This window comes from Bos indicus x Bos taurus, chromosome 11, assembly GCF_003369695.1.
Source record: "Bos indicus x Bos taurus breed Angus x Brahman F1 hybrid chromosome 11, Bos_hybrid_MaternalHap_v2.0, whole genome shotgun sequence".
NCBI lineage: Eukaryota > Metazoa > Chordata > Mammalia > Artiodactyla > Bovidae > Bos > Bos indicus x Bos taurus.
In genome coordinates this window covers 26,857,116-26,875,098 of record NC_040086.1, presented here as the reverse complement: position 1 = coordinate 26,875,098, position 17,983 = coordinate 26,857,116, and the positions used below count along the sequence as shown (strand labels likewise).

The window sequence follows — 17,983 nt, the reverse complement described above, 5'->3', positions numbered from 1 at the left end:
TACATCTCAGAATCATATATTAGAAATAGTATTTTTTGAGAACACCAAACAGAAACAAAGGCATTTTGGATATAACCTGTGTTGAACAATAACATTTTGCTTCTTTATGTAACTTCATTATTTTATGAAGGGATATAGAAAATACTACTGCACTCCATAAGTTAAACACTTGACATTTTTATTCCACCAAAATGCAACATTTTAGAATTCTAGATATGTTTATTAATTAGTGATTATTAACACCCAGTAAACAACATTATGTCTTGTAAAAACACAATCTCTCTTCACAGCATGATGCTGAAATCTATTATTCCCTGATTCCATATGCTGAAATACACTCAAATGGTCACAAATGACCTTAAGCATTAAATAAATGTAAATGAGGACAACACAGAAAATGTGCTTTTGATTGATAACTAAAAGACCAGGTTGAAAATCACGTCCAAAAATGAAGTCCTCCACAGAAGGGTATGGCAGTCTGCACTGTGAAATAAAAGCTGGCCTAAGAATGAAGAGTATCCAAGTAATAGAGTGCTGTTTTTCTGAACCTACTGGAAACCTACTGGAAACAGAACTGGTTGTTCATTTATTTGAGAAACACAGAGCATACTGCCCCCATGCCATCGGCCTACTGTGAACATTCTAATATCACATTAAAAAAAATAAATATGGACACATTACATTCACCAGCTAATATAAGAGAAAAAAAAGTTATTGCTACTCCATGTCCACATCCCGTATGTTTTACACTTTAATTTTTAAGCATTGTTGCTGTTCACCTGGGCTTCCTAATGGCTCAGTGGTGAAGAATCTACTTGCCAGACAGGAGACATGGGTTCATTCCTTGGGTTGGGAAGATCCCCTGGAGGAGGAAATGGCAACCCTAGTATCAGCACTCTAGTATTGCCTGAGAAATCCCACGGAAAGAGGAATCTGGTGGGCTCCAGTCCATGGGGTCGCAAACGAGTCAGACACCACTTAGCAACTAAATAGCAGCAGCAGCTGTTCACCCACCTTTTCTTTTTCCCCCAAGCTGAGCAGAGTGCGGGGTGGGAAAGCATCCTCAGACGGAGAAAACTCAAAATGTCAAAGAATGACGATTTAACAGTAATTAAAGAATTACTTCAAACTTAAGACTGTTCTTCCAGTAATGTCTGTGGTTAAACACGTAAAAGAAAAATGCACAGATACAGATACTTCTTGTGAAAACTACTAAATGGATATTCATTACTTGAGGGCAAACTTAAAATGTAGCATCATAGTAGCGTTGCTTTGGTTAAGCATAAGCATTTCTCCTAGTTTCGATAAGAAGGAGAAACTTCTGTTTAGGGAATGAATACCTAGACCAGTTTGAAACCATAAAATAGAACAGGGTTTCTCAGCGTTGGTACTATTGACATTTTGAGCCAGAGAATTCTTTGTTGGGTGTGGTGGTGGGATGTCTTGAGCATTGGAGGATGCTTAGTAGCATCTCTGGCCTCCTTCGGCTAGATTCTAGTAGCCACTGTCTTATCCCAATTATAACAGTAAAGAAGTCCCCAGGGGGAAAACTGCCTCCCCCGCCACTCCCCCCACCCCCCCAGGTTGAGCACCAGTGAAACAGACCCATTCACAAGGAGGTCCCAGGCTGGGCTTCTCCCAACCTCATAGTGTACTCTCTCAATCCTTAAATCATCCTCAACACAGTGTTTAACATAGCTATCTTTCATTTTTCTCATCTATTATTTGTAGATAATGAAAATGCCTGCCTGCTTCATTACAGATTGTGAGCATTAAATAAGATACTTTTAAAGTGCTTAAGACAGTGCCTGACCCACAGCAAGTGCTTAATAAATGGTTTTAATAATCACCCATAGTACCGAGAAAAGCAGTTTTAACCAGAGTGTTTCAAGACAAAAAGGTATCTTACCAGCTTGATATGTTCCCAGTCTTAAACACACCAGCCTTCTGATTCCTTGCGATGATGTCTCTCACATCTACAGGACACAGTTAAGAAAGCTTCTGCAGTGACTGTCAACCAACTCCCCCCAGTCATACATGGGATCCCCTGGGTGAAAACAGCTTGTAGTGTGTGAGGAAAGAGAAGACCGGTCTAGCACTGACTCTGCAACCAAATGCTGACTTTCCTGCCACAGGCAAGCTCTTTTAATTCCCTGGACTGTAGCTTTATCACCTGTGAAATAGACATTCAGGGAGCACATTGACAAGGCCCAGCGTGATAGGTACTGGTCAAGGGAGATGACTGTACCTTAGGTGCTAGGCCCTGATTGCTCTAAAGAGCTAGAAGCCCCATGGGAAGCCTCTTTCAGTCAGTGAGGAGAGCAATGGCAGTTTTCTGAGACTCTCCAAGTTGAACTATTTCCAATCTCTTAAAGAAATGCCAACAGTGAAAGACTTGGGAGGGGGAAAGTGAAAAGAGAAAGATGGAGAAAAGCTTGGAGACTCTTTGAGTGAAAACTCATTACCAGGACTTCTCTGGAAGTCCAGTGGTTAAGACTTTACCTTCCAATGCAGGGGGTGTGGGTTCAATCCCTGGGTGGAAAGCTAAGATACTACATGCCTTGTGGTCAAAACAACCCAAAAACATAAAACAGAAGCAATATTGTAAACAAATTCAATAAAGACTAAAAATGGTCTACATAAAAATTTTTTTTTTTTAAATATAATTACTGAAGAAGAAAGTCAGTTCAGTGAAAGGCCCTTTGGAGAATTATCTTTACAGACTTCCAGTTTGGCCATTGGCCATCTGCTGGCATGTAAGAACTTGCACAAAAGGAGCCATATTTACTGAAGCCATGCTTTGAGGAGCTGGTCCATTACATCACACTGTGCCAGCGTCATGGAGAAATCATGTCAGGTTTCAACACTGGGAAAAACTGGCCTTCAGATCAACTAGTTTTGCTTCAACTTCTGGACACTAACAATCTTGTAACTGCTCCTCTTTCTCTTTTTGCTCTGGTCCCTGTGCAACTCAGAGTCAAATGGGTGATCTAAGCTGCACAGCCACAGTGCCCCTCCCATGGCTTATCTTTTTTGTACTGGCTCTCTTCCTGCCTTCATGATGTTTGCTTGGCTTTCTACTGTCTAACTGCCCTTGCCTCCTCATTTATTTTATATGGTATAGTCTATGTGTCCCTGTGTTGTTGTTTTCCAGTTCCTCAGTTATTTCTGACTCTCTGTCACCCCATGGACTGTAGCACGCCAGGCTCCTCTGTCTTCCACTGTCTCCTTGAGTTTGCTCAAATTCATGTCCATTGAGTCTGTGATGCCCCTTTAAGAAGCCTCAAAATCCCTATTTTGGAATAAGGCAAGGTTTAAATAAACAAGAAATTAAAAAATTCCAGTGAAGGCTGCAAGCTGAACTAAACTGGGCCCATGGGGAGGGCACCTAGCAGATGAGCGACGTTCCCCTATTGCTCAGAAAAACAGAGTTCCTGAACGCTTGAAGCAAGCGCTGGCCAAGATCTCCCTGCAAGAACAGAGCCACGGGACACTTTAACCTAAATCTCTGCTTGAAACACCAGGCACACCCATTTCTTCTCTGAGTGAATAAGCAGGTACTGTGATAGCGGGAGTGGGTAGGAAAAATCAATTAGGTCTCCTAATGAAGGGCTTTGTTGAGGTTTACAAAAGTGCTATAAAGCAGACTCTTTTTTTTTTTTCTCGGTGAACTTTCCTGTATGCAAATTAAATACCGTTAAATTACATTCATTAAAAAAATAAAAGAGACTAATTTGCCTACTTGTTTTGATTAACTAAAATGACACATCGGCCTACAGTTTTGTCTATTTCAGGAAGAAAGTATTTCAGGAAAGTCTTCTAAATGAAATGTCTTGTAGAAAAGGACAGCTGACATCTTTATTCTGAGAACTAAATTAGTAAAGAGCCAACTGACAACTGGCTTTGATTAAGCTCCCCCACATGATGGCCACACCCTTCTCGGCGTTTCCATGACATCCAAACCACACGCTGTAATGTGCCCGGCACACCTGTAGCGTCGTATGAGTACATGACCAATCTATCAAGCAAAACATATTATTTTGTTAGTGGAGGTATACTTTTTTATGAAATAGTCACAGGGAAGTTAAATTATATAACTCGGAAAACCTATTAATAATTTTTAGTAAACATCTTAACACTATATACTTTTATACAATTTATAAGCCTGTGATTCCAGGTGGTCAGGCTGAAGCAAGCATATGTATTTATATTCTAGAAGCAATTTTTAATGAAAAAATTCACAGCAGTATTTAGGCTGCTTTATTTTTAGAACTGAGAAGGAAATATATTTTGTGGGTTAGGAGGTGTTTTTTATATTAAAACAAGTACCAAGAGGAAAAAAAATGGCAATCATGTACTAAAATATTGCTTTAAAAGATATATCCTGATATTCTGTGCCCCACCTTTTAGTTTAGGTCAGGTTTTCAGGTGGTTCCTCTGGTTGGCGCTGTGTCCAATCATAGATTTTATCATTCTTCTGTGTCAGTTCAGGGTAATAAAGGAAATTCAATCAAATCGAGTCAATCTGTCCAGGACAGTGCTCAACAGCATGGACCAAATCATATTCTCTGAATGCACCCACCTTCTGGAAGACTTCAGTGGGAGGTGCTGGGTGCAAAGAAAGTCTTAATGTGATTTCTGATTAAATAGATAAAAAGCAATCGGCTTCAAGCTCCTCATCTTGGCAACTGGACTTCTCGACGAGATTCAGGATATATGCTTGTGGCCAAAATAAACCAGGATTCTATAACTAGATTTTCTCTTCAAACAAAGGATAGTTCAAGAGTGAGGCTCCATCTTAATTTTGCTTTATTTGATTTTTATCCTTAAATGTATATATATACATTTAAGGATAAATATATATATATATATGTATAATAGTTATTTGAACAAATTATATATATTTGTTATATACTAATTAGTATATAACTAATATATAGTTATATATAGTATATAACTAATATATAGTATATATATTATATATATAACTAATACATAATACTATATATTAGTTATATACAGTATATAACTAATATATAGTATATATATAGTATATATATACATTTAAGGATAAAAAATATATATGTATAGTAGTTATTTGAACAAATTATATATGTATGTTATATACTAATTAGTTAAGCTAATTATATATAAATCTTGTTTACAATATTAGCCTCCTCCTACAATTAGTGATTATTATATTTATCAGTAGCTGATACACATTTTGAGAACTGGCATTGTATAAGTATTTTTATAATAATAACACTGTGCTTCACAAAGCATTATTTTCTTGGTTTCTGCTACCTTTAGTTTCGTTGCATGTCAAAGATGAGGGTAGGAAGCAATGAAATTATAAAATAAATCCTGTTCATTTTGATCTCTGGAGAATTTTAAAAATGCTTGATGTGGCAATATTTGCTAATTTAAAGGCTGCAAAATATTCTTGAAGGTGCTTATTACTCATGAATTGAGAGTACCATCTAGAGGTGCTTTGAACTCTGTTAGCAATGTCAACTGTTAAGTTTATAGATGAGAAGTCTTCTCTTCCAGTGCAAGATGATACAAAATCTTTCTAGTTTTCGGTGAAACAGTTTAATGAGCGTGACAGGGAAGCTATGAAGTCAAATGATCCTGACTTCCAGTGCTCATTCTGACACTTAGTAACTATGTAAATTTGGGTAAAATAACTTCTCAGAGCTCCATCTCCGGAATAGGAATAATGTGCTTATTTTATAGGCTCACTGGAATACCACATAGTAGGTGCCTGACACATAGCAGGTGCCTAAATCATGTCAATTTATTATCTTTTTCAATAATTCAGGCAAAAGCTCTGGAGGGATGAGAGGCTGAGGAGGGTAACTAGAGTGAGGCTTGGCAGGTAAGCTTTATTTTCTTTCTCTGTTGCTCAAAACTAATTATATGAACATTTTAACTGTAGGATTTAAATAACTGGAAAGAATCAAAGAACTTCTGCCCTGTAGATTTTCAGTGTCTTTCAAATGTATAAATGTTCTCTAGCCAAAGTATACTCAGTTCCTCCAAGAACAGAGCTTGGTCTGTCTTGTTCACTGCTATATCTTTAGCACTTGAAATGTCATGCAGTTAATAGTGGCTTAATTCATTTAGTTAATTAATTAGCTTCATTTGTTAGTTACTTTCAATTTAATTTTCAAAGCTATTTGTTGAGCTCCTACCCAACGTGAGGCACAGAGGAGTGCACTTTGGACCTATCTAGTATATAGAAGAAGAGCTGACCCTGATATTGGAGGAACGGGCCTGGGCCCAGGATGAGAGGCTGGATGATTCCTCAACCATCCACAGGCTGCACAGTCCACATGAAGCTTAATTTATTAATTATTCAAGTCAGGGAGTCTGTTAAATAAAATAATATTGTAAGCCAGGGGTATCTCCTTTAAAATGCACAGGAGATTTATTCATTTTTGGAGAATCCTAAGCTCAAGATCATGATCTAGACTGTGCATACTGTGGGGATAAGATGCTTGGGTTAGGAGCATGAGGCAGAATTGTCAAGCATTGCCATAGTTGGCAGATAACCTGCCTGATGTTCACTAAGGATGTGTCAAGGCAGGGTCCTTTTGTTGGGCAAATTAGTGAGGGTACCAGAGAGGGTTGCTCATCTGAGGTGTTGTACTTCTGTTCATTATAATTCGGAAAGGTCTTAGCATCAATAATAACTCAGTATACCATTTCTCTTCCCTATTCTTATGTCATTGTCAAACCAACTACAGACTTTATTGAGTATCTTGTGGCACTTGGAGGTTTCTTTCTTTATTACACTAAAAGGGCTGTGCCAAAGGAAAGAGAACACAGTTCATATGATTTCAGGATAATTTGAAAACTGGATGAACCAAATGATCTCATTTCCAATTTAGCCTTTGTTTTCCCCTTTGGGTACAGATAAGATGGCATCTGAAGGGAGAGGCAGCTCTCAGTTAGGGAGGCTATGGGTTAAACCCAGTAATGCAGTTTAAGGATCAAGGAGAACCTCAGGGACATCTAACGATGAGTATGAGAAAATATTTAGGACTTATGACATTCCCTTATCCCTCAAGTCTTAATCTCTTTTCAGATATCTCCGCTTATAAATTTCAAATCCACATCTAGCTTTCCAGGTTCAAGGTAGAGAGCTCTAGAAGACATAGCCAAATCCATTTGATATGTTTTAGGGAGACAATAAATAAGCTTGCAACTGGTTGATATGCTTCTATGATATAAAGATTCAGAATGTCTCCATTCATTGCCTCATGTATTAAAAAAATAGAAATAACAGATGATAAATAGGAAATATCAGAAAATGCTGTTTTTTTAAGGTTAAAAATCAGACTCTTAGAAGCTTAAGAGACTAGGAAGTAAGGTTCAGTTGCATTCATTCAATTCAGATCCAAGAAAAACAAAAATAATTTTTTAAATAATGAGAATAATATACAGGCCAATACTCAGATGTGATGTGCGACTGCCAGGTCGATTTTCAATTACATTTCACTGATGTATTCATTTGTTTCTTAATGTGCTCATCTTGCCCATTAAGAATAATTAGCAGCTTTGCTTAGAGATTTTCTGGCTTCTGGCAATGTTTCTCCCTCTTTTTTTTGTTGACATCCACTTTTACTTTTTAGAAAGTAATTTTTGGATAATATCCTACAACTGCTATATAATTTAGGCTTCCTAAAATTTTAAAAGAAAGATGTAAACAGTAATTTTTAAATGAGTTTGTTTCAATCTATATGCATCAACAGTATGTGATTCAGTGAATTCGTTTTTCTCATAGAAAGTGGGCACAAAGATAGAAAAAAAAAAAAAAAACTTCATTCATATTAACCTCACTCAGTAAAACAGCTTACCATGAATGCCAGTTGTAAGCTCTGTTAATAAATCAAGAATAACATTAGTATTAAAAGCAGGAAAAACATGTTGCCAAATTTTAAGGCTTTAAGCATGCTTTTTTCCTCTTAATTAAAAAAAAAAAATTAGATCTGGTTACAACAGAAAAAGGCACACAAACATAGAACAACATGATAAAAACTGAACTCTGCCAGGGAAGTCCTAAGAGATGAAATAAAACACGCTACCAGTTTTGGTCTGCATCCTGAAAGGACCTACTTTATCTACATTGTAAAGTTCTTCCCCTCCTGCCCTTTGGCACCCCGCTATATTAAACCCATTGTAAAACCCAGCACAATAAAGCACTCTCAGGGCTGAGCTTCTGAGGACCAAATGTTAAAAATCCATTTTCTTGGGAGGGGGCTGTACCAATCATTTCTTTGAAAGGCCGGCAGAGTGAATACAGAATTGAGATTTCCTCTCTGATTTCAAGAGCTGGCATGGCATCTTTGCTGTTTAAAGCAAAGGTGCATTAATTAATGACAATAGCATGGCTTCCCTTCTTTGGAAGCTCTGTAGTTTAGCTCAACAGTAATTTTAGTACAATTAAATTTACATACTGACCACAGATGCTTCCCATAGTTTGATAAAAGTTCTAATCGGTTTCCAATGTTATTGAATAAGATACCTGCTGATTTGAGGTTGCTGGGCCCAATCTGGAAGTTTCTGTGGTGAAAATGACCTCCTCTTCCCCAATAATCCTGCTTTTTCTTCCCCCAAAAAACATCCATTGGGGCTGAGCTAGCATACCTGACTTCCTGTTGCTTTCTGTGTTCCCTGACATGTGGAGGAGGAGCAGAGTGAAATGATACAGTGCAGGGAAGAACTCAGAATAAAGCACAGTGAATGAAGCAACATCGCTCATCTTCAGGAATATTTTAGGAAACTTGCGACAGTCTGAAGATCATGATTAAAATCCTGCATTTTAAAAAAGGAAGCACCTTTTGTGATCTCTTTCCCTTGTGTGAAAGGCCAAGATTGTGATTGGCTGTTTTTCCTTCCTGGTTTTTTTTTTTTTTTTTTTTAAAGTCTGCCAGGCAATTAGCTGGGTGGGGCTCTGTAGAGCATACAAGTGCGGCTGAACAATATTAGCTTCTGGGCTTCTGGTACCTCCTTCCTCCTGTGTGAAGAGGCTGATAGAGCGGCTGCAAATTTTATTTTAAAAAAATCATATAGCAGAGGTAGAAAAAGAAAATTCAAAAATAAACTCTAGGTAAGATGCTTACCTCTTACAAAAATCAACACTGCTTTGGCATTTTAGGGGCCTAAAATTCAAATAAGTAGATTGCCTCTTTCGTAATGTAAATAGAAAGCACACCAAAAAATCCAGAGCAAATATATCCTCCACCTTTCCTCTCAATTTCTAAAGGCTGTTAACTGCCCCTGAACAAATCAGCTCGATTGCTAAAGTAGCCACAAATTATGCTTGCTTTTTTAGTTACAGTTCAATTTTCATGAACTCTGTGTACATATTAGTAAAGCATAATCTAATATAATGGGGTTTGAATTGTAATAGCATAGCAGAAAAAAAAAGAGATAGCTTTTATGATCCTAAATAAAAGGAAATAATGAAAAACTGATAGCTGTTTCCAGTGGGGAGATCCAGGGGACTCCTCAGGAATTAGAGTAGGTACACAAATCCATGGTCTACACAGAAGAAAGGTAATAATGGAACATGAAGCCGAAAGTTAATTTTTGCAAGCAACAGCCGATATAATAAATGTTAAATCATTTATTTTATCCTGGCAAATTTCAATAAAAATAAAAGGACAAGAGTGCTTGAAAATTATTATGAAACAACTGTTCGTATTGCTTTGAGTGGTCCACAAATCATAAGCTCCTTTAATAAGTATAAAAATCCACCGAAATTAAAAAAAAAATAGTCGTATGCAATGAATGTCATATATTTCTACTTTTTCTTAATTACTTATCATGTGTATCGGGGGAACTCTCTTTTAATACCCCATGCTGTCTTTCTTTATATCAATTGTTACTCAGCCGAGGAAAAGGAATGAGCACAACAAGCCCGTTTTCTATCTGAATAAGGATACTTCTGATGGCCTTTTCATTCCCATCAGTTAACAGAACTTCTTTGACATCTGCAGAAATAGCAACCTGAAAAAAAAAAAAAGGGGGAGCACAGCAAACAATGAGCAAATATGCTTGTCTGTGTGGAAGTGAAGACAGGAGTGACAAGCCTTCAGTATCATGCTTCCTCACCTATTTCTCTGTAACAATCTTCAATCTTTTTTCATTTTATGTCTGCATTATTTTAATCATTCAATCAAATCAGTCAATACTTTTATCATTCCATTTGCGGGAGCCTCTATCTTGCTATCATTCTGTTCGGTAATTGCATTGTGACAGCGGATGATGGTATTCTGAGAGGCTTTCATTTGTGGGCTTCTGTTTATCTAGTAGAGCCATCATACAAGGCTGTCACTCTGCCTTTCAGCTTGCTTCTGTCTGACTGCCTGATGCCCTTCATATAACTTTGCATTGCAGGCAGATGGCTTTGTGAGGGTAATTTTTTTGTGAGCTTTGACATGCTCGCACATTGGGCTGTAACCCTGACACATTGTGTAAGAGCGACAGGTTTGTCAAATGCCAATCAGTGTAACAATATGCTTTTATTTGTAGAGACATAAAAACTTGTCTAATGCACTGTGCTGCTACATAATATCTCCTGAATACATGACTCAGAACCCAGAGAATGGGGAACGACGTTCCTGAATGGCCAATCTAATTCAAAAGAATCTAATTACTGAGCGCTCTGGATCATGTTTGTTGGTGTAATAATGCAGGCAAAACATTAGCAGCTATATCATGGTGCTCCAACTGTGATTTGCCGGGCTATTCCTGTATCTTAGCAAATGGGACTATAATCTGAAAAAAAAAATGCTTTTGCTATGGCGAAGAAAGACTGCGCGAGGCCTGGAATGTCACAACAAGCGATATTGACTACACTGAGGTAAAATGTTTCTGCTCATCGAGGCAACCATAAAATCAATATGATCCGAAAGTAAGTCAATCTAGAAGGTCTCTCAAGACCCGGCAGCTTGACCGCAGCTGATGCTGTTGACGGTTCTCTGACCCAGCAGTTGGAGGCCCTGGAACATTTTTCCTTTTGTTCCTCTCTCTGAATGGGATTGGAATTGAGAAAAGACCTACCATGAGCCCAGCCAAGCATGTCATGCCACCCCCTAGCTCACACACAGCAAGGTCCCTGAAAGAGAGAAAAGAAATGGTAGAACCCATACAAATGAGATGAAAATGGGCAGAGAGATATATATGTTACAAGAACAAATTGCCATCTGCAGTAAGAACGGCGCTACCAGGAAGTTGTAGAGACATGACGAGGCTACCTCATGTCGTTTTGCGTTTTAAAAATAATTATGAAATAGAAAAGTCACAAAGCAGGCAAACCAGTGGGGGTTCCCTCATTAGTGTTCACTGCAACATTACCACCGCTGAGCTGAAAAATCTGAGAAGGTTCCCTTTTTTTCCCCTGTCAATGGCGCTGTCTTTTAGAACTAAACTAGCTAGAGTAGCGAAAGATAATTGTTAGGAAAGGATAACACTGTTAATCCACATTCATTCCTTCAAAAACAGTTAGACAAGTAAATGAAGAATATATGTGAGTGTGTATATACCTATATTATAGTGAAAGACACACACAACACACACACACAAATACATGCAATCTTGAATTAAAAAAAAAAAAAACAACTAAAACAGCAGTATTTTGGAGAGCTGAACAGCCCCCATAAAGAACAATTACACAAGGAACATTTAGCAATTAACACTTAAATAACAATAGACCCCAACACAACACAGTGAATAAACAATGCGGGGACATAATATGGTTAAGCCAGCAAACCCAGGCTCAAGGAATGACTGGGCTCTGACTTGACCGCTCCTAAGCAAAGCAGCTCAGAGTTAAAGCTGACAGTCTGGGGTGGCACTCTGCACTTACCTTCCTCTTTGTGCCTAAATATCAGCCCTCAACGTGTGACATTCCTGCTCTGGCCCACTGCTTGCTGATTGGAGCTCCAGGCAAGCTTAAGCACAGTGAGATGAGCAAATGCCAGACTTCTAGGGCAGCTCTGAAGCTCAGTTCAACACTTCCCTGTTCTTACTTTATATGCTTATACTCTTAAGAGATTGTCTCTTCTTCCCAATTTGGGAAGTTTATTTCCTCAGCAAGAGGGGGAAAAAAAAAGAGAGAGAGAATCAAGGGAGGGAGAGGTGAGAATAGAGGGAAAAGAAGCAGCAGCCAAGCCAGGACATTCGTATTCTGAAATACACATAATGAGTATTTAGTTATTCAAAGCAATTAGAAACTGTTTGGTAAATATGGACCCACAGAGCTTCAAAAACTACATATTATTGACCCAGTCTTGTAAATACATATTGTTACAACACATACCCGATCTTGTAAGGATATATTGTTAAAACGATCACTAATGGCTTGTCTGGAATCATAATGGACTATTAAGGAAGCATATATTGGATGACTTTTATAAAATGAGAATGGAAATGAAAAAACCCATATTTTCTGAGTCTATCAAACATGTTCAGCATTTTTTTTTAAAAGGAGTTTTTTCTTTTTTTGTAATCCCATCCATGGTTTAATCTATAATGCACATTCACAGTTGAAAACATTCTTGTTCATAGCATGAATCTGTAATAGTAATTTATATTTTACAAGTACATATTGTTAGATATGTAAAATACCTTGAAAATAAGGGATGGGATGGCATTTTTAAATAATAGCTGTGGGGTATTTATTTATCAAATATTCCATAGTGACTTTCCTAGCAGAACTTTATAGAATGTCTTTTTTTTTTTTTGACCTTTACAATCAGTAAGGATTGATTGGAGCTTCACTTTCGTTTCCCCAAAATCAAAGCGAAATAAAATGCCTTGAGTGGAAATCAAAAGCCTTTGACACATAGCAAAAAGCTTGCTGTGCAATATTAGTACCCAAAGGCGATTCAGATTTCTTTTTCAGAAGCAACATGTTTTCACCATGACCTTCCCCCTCCTTTCCTTCCTTTCTTTCTTTCTTATATATACTTTTAACAGTTTAATTTGAAGAATGTAATCATGGTGATCGTTAACATGTAGATACAGTACCTATAGTGGGCTAAACAAATTTTTAAGTGCAGCTTTGTACCTGAATATACCACTGTGCTTGAGGCAGTAGTAAGCCAAGACTTCTTCAGCCGGCCAGATGCCTAGAAAACACAAGAGGATATAGACTTTTTGATAACAGAAGTTTCTTCTGTAAAAACTCTCTGCAGTCATGCTCTTAAGAAATGCCTTTTAAAAAATAATGTTCAGTATAAGTGATTTCAACTTGAATCAAACTTACCGTAATTATTACTAGTAACGTCATATCACATGCATTTCTTTTCTTCTGGATTATAGCTTTTCCCCCAGGAAAATATCCTAAATAATTTTTACTAGATTTCAATCACAACAAAACAGCAAAAACAATAACAGCCAAAATTATAAACATCCAAAGTTAAATTTTGAATGGTATTTCAGGTAGATCTTACTTTTATACACATGAATCTTCATTTTGGCCAATTCATTAGGATCACGAAGACCTACTGTATATGTAGCTCATACTCACTTCAAAATCACTTCCAGGAGCAAATAAAACCACTGAGGTTATTATACCTTTCTTGTCTGACTCCATACTTATGTTTTTCATATACATAATTATTTCCTTTCTTCAACTAAAATCCAACTGGAGTATAAAATTGAGAAACCTAAGTTTCACCAACTTTGTACATCTTTCAATTTAACAATAATCCTACTCATTAAATTCTGTGGAAGAGCATTTCCTAAAATCATCATCTGTAAATCATTTATTTAGAAGACAATAGTTTTTCATGGATGAACATGAATTGCTTAAAGAGAAGACAGATGTGCTCTTAATTTTTTTCTTTATACTTTTAGTATTTCAGAGAAGATGAGGTCAAAGAAATGGTAAGTAAAATGCTAAGAGAATCGATGGATATACATATATTAATAAACAGCAAAGAAACAACTCTATAGAACATTTGTTGCAGAAAAGTCCAGTCACCTGTCCTTACTAGCTCAGTCTCCCTGGCGTTTCTGGTAGAAATGACAGTTTGGGGGAGAAACAAAATAAACCAGCATGAAGTGTCTGGAGTTATATTTGGTAGAAGTCAGAGAGGCAGTGGAGTGTAGCAGTTACAACTACAGGTACTTAGGAACCAAACTCAGGTGGGCTCCAGCCTCAGCATTGCCTTTCCTAGTTAGGTGACCTTAGATAGGTTACTTAACCTCTCTGTTCCTCAGTGTCCTTATCTGTAAAATAATATTATTGCAATATCAACCTCACAGGATTGCTGTGAGGATTAAACGAGTTAAGTATATGAAATGTATTTAAAACAATTCCTAACTCATAACAAGCTCAAAGAAAAAGAGAATTGTTAATGTTATTCTCCTGCAAAGAGGGATAAAAGAGTCAAAGAGAGTGTGAACCTCAAACAACTATCCTAATAATCAGAACACATGGAGAAATTTTTCAACCTGATCCTAATCATTAGCTTTGGCACTACCCCAAAGTCCTAATACCTGGCATACAGAAAGAACTCTATAAAGATTAAAACACATTATAAAATTCTCTGAAGGAAGAGCCCAAGACAGTTTTCTACATCAAGTGAATATAATCACCACAATGATGAATTTCTTTATGCCTTTAGTAGATGGTTTTGAGGATTTAAAAAATAATGATAGGGGAAGAATATTTAACTAAAGTTCAAGCCTTGATTAAGAACAAAAATGTGATTTCTAAAACACGTAGTCTTTTAAAACAGTTTTATAATTTTTTCTTAAAAATTATAGAGGTTGATTTTTAACTAAATTAGATATGAGAAGTTCAAAGAATAAAGTTTAAAAATCACCTAAAATTCCACCACTAGTATATAATCCCTGTTAACATTTTGGACACTATTCCAAAAAAATCTCTCTAGGCATAAAGACATTTTATACAGGTGGGATCTTCTCAGGGAGGTATTCAGTAATCTCATTTTGCCCCACTCAGTATGTGATGGATAGATTGCCATGACAATAAAAATACACTGTACCTGCATCATTTTTAATGACTGCCTAAATATTTTATGTTTGCATCATAGTTTATTTATCCAGTTTCCTTTTGATAGACATTTCAGTTAATTTCTAAGTTTTTGATATTATGATATTATAAACAGTGGTATAATAAAGACACATTTTTCCCCCAACATATAATTTTTTTCTTCTTAAGTCAAATACCCAGAAATGGAAAATCTGTTCAAAAGTCAAGTACATCTCACATTCTGATATATCAAACTGCCCCTCCAAAAACTGTACCAAGCTACAACTCTAATAAGAGTGTTTATTTCCTCAAAACCTTGACAGGACAGGGATTTTAATTTTTGCTTATTTGTTAAACTTTTAGGTTATCTCAGTACAGATCAAACCACAATGAAATAGCACTTCACCCCCTTCTAGGATGGCTATATTGAAAAAGTCAGACAATAATAAGTGTTGGTGAGGTTGTGGGGAAATGATGTAAAATGGTTCAGCCATTTTGGAAAACAGTCTAGCAGTGTATCAAAAAGTTAAATGTAGAGTTACTAAATAACCCAGCAATTCTACTCCTAGGGATATATCCAAGGGAAAAGAAAAAAAATGTCCACACAAGAATTTGTACACAGAAGTTCACAGCAGCATTATTCATAACAGCTAAAAAGTGGAAATGACCCAAATGTCTATCAACTAATGAATGGCTACATAAAATGTGGTATATCCATGTAATAGACAATTATTTGGCAATATAAGGAAATAAAGTGCTGATTCATGTTACAACATGGATAGAACATGAACATTATCATGCTAAGAGAAAGAAGTCAAGACACAAAGGACTACATATTTTATTTTTCCATTTATGTTAAATGTCCAGAATAAATGAGGGGTGATTGCTAATGAGTACGAGATTTCTTCTAGATGTGATGAAGGGGAAAGTTGGTGATGCGATCCATTTGATGTATGTAACCAGCTTTTCGTCATCTGTGAAGTAGCTAGTTTAGACTTATTTTATTAATTTTTAAAGATTTATTTATTTATTTTATTTTTGGGCTAGAGTGGGTCTTTGGTGCTGCACCTGGGTTTTCTCTAGTTGCAGTGAGCAGGGGCCACTCTTCGTTGCAGTGTGTGGGCTTCTCACTGTGGTGACTTCTCTTGTTGTGGAGTCCAGGCTCCAGGCAAGAGAGGGCTTCGGTAGTTGCAGCGCTTGGGCTCCGCAGTTGCGGCTGGTAGGCTCTAGATCGCGGGCTCAGTAGTTGTGGGGCAAGGGCTTAGTTGCTCTGTGGCATGTGGGGTCTTCCCAGAGCAGGGATCGCAACTATGTCCCCTGCAGATTCTTAACCACTGGACCACCAGGGAAGCCCTAGAATTACTTTAAATGTCAAGGTTTGTGGTTAATTTAGAAAGAAACACAATCGTTATTAACCTAAAGCCTGAACAAATTCTAAAATTAACTGTCTAGATATTAAGAGACATGAGCCTTTAGCCAAACATGGGTCTTTCTAGATCACTTCCATTCTAGAGCTTTTTGCTTTCCCACGGTTTGTGTTAGAAACAAGTCCTGGGACTCTGACACACAGTGGCCAAGGGGCAACACTGCTGACTCCTCTTCTGACTCTAACAGCTTGTACTTGCCCCATGATGACAACACACCTAGCTCTTGGAGCAGAGACATGGCTCTTCTGTGATCTGCTGACGTCTGGAAAGTAAGCAGCAGCTCTCTTTACCTTCCCCTAAGTAAGTGATCGTGTCTGTCATGCAGGAGTCACAAGCAAGGCCTCTCTCAAACCTGAGACTCAAATGGAGAGGCCAGCACATCCTTAGCTAGACCACTGACTCTTCTGGAAGAAGAAACCCACCAGTGGATGTTACTAAAATGAAAAGCTGCTCATGCTGGAATGGGTAGGTAAACCTCTTGGACTGTTTTCAGTGTTTATGCTCTGTCTCCTTTTACTTAAGCATTTCTGCTTTGTCTTGAACTCAGAGTGGAAATCCATAAGAAGATAAGAATGCTCTATAAATATTTATTGGGCATCTACTATATTTCAGGCCCTGTGGATCAGCAGGGAGTGATACAGCATGGTCACTGGAGATTCGGTCTCATTAGGGAAGAAAACTATTAGACAAACAATAACACAAATAATGTGCCTAATTATAAATACTGTGTAGAAAAAATAGAGAGTGCTTCTGAGAACCAATCACAGGGGACTTAAGCTGGTTGGAGGGGAGGCTGGGAGGAGTCCATCAGGGGACACTTCTTTGTAGAAACAGTAAGCAGGCTGAGACCCAGAGGATGAACAGACAAGAAAAGGAGGAAGAGGGGCCAGAGCTGGAGGGGATGGTCCACAGAAAGGGAGCATCATGAAATAAAGCTTTGAAGAGAAGAGTTTGATGTTCCAGGAATGGAAACGGTCCAGGAAGCTGGAGAATAAGTGAGAAAGGAAGAGGCAGGACAAGACGAGCCTGAAGGGGGTGCTCAGGGGCCAGATTTCATAGGCTCAAAGGCCATGTTAAGAATTTTAATCGTGGGCTTCCCTGGTGGCTGGCTCAGTGGTGGGGAATCTGCCTGCCAGTGCAGGAGACATGGGTTCAATCCCTGGTCCAGGAAGATGCCACATGTCATGAAGCAGCTGAGCCTGTGTGCCACAACTACGGAGCCTGTGCTCTAGAGTCCGGGAGTTGCAACTACGGAAGCCTACGAGCCCTAGAGCCCACAATAAGAGAAGCCACTGCAACGAGAAACCTGTGTATCGCAACTAGAGAGTAGCCCCCGCTTGCCGCAACTAGAGAAAAGTCTTGTGTAGCAACAAAGATCCAGCACAGTCAAGAGAGTGAATAAATGAATAAATTTGTTTAAAAACTCCTCTAAAAAAGAATTTTAAATTGCACCTTAAAGTAAATGATACATTTTAAGTGGCAAAGTAGTATATAGTCAGATTCACATTTTAGATCATTCTGACTGCTCTGAAGAAAACAG

At 37.7% G+C, this 17,983-nt stretch overlaps 1 protein-coding gene across 2 annotated transcripts in view; it reads right to left on the bottom strand.

Annotated features, from left to right (window-relative positions):
* Positions 1-17,983, bottom strand: part of CAMKMT (calmodulin-lysine N-methyltransferase) — a 439,963-nt gene that overhangs the window by 49,544 nt on the left and 372,436 nt on the right. For both annotated transcript variants that reach the window (XM_027555153.1, XM_027555152.1), the window contains exons 4-7: positions 13,082-13,142; positions 11,074-11,128; positions 9,954-10,017; positions 1,910-1,976 (exon numbers count right to left, since the gene is read on the bottom strand). In XM_027555153.1, the coding sequence (XP_027410954.1) occupies positions 1,910-1,976; positions 9,954-10,017; positions 11,074-11,128; positions 13,082-13,142 (247 nt within the window). The remainder of the gene's footprint in view (positions 1-1,909; positions 1,977-9,953; positions 10,018-11,073; positions 11,129-13,081; positions 13,143-17,983) is intronic.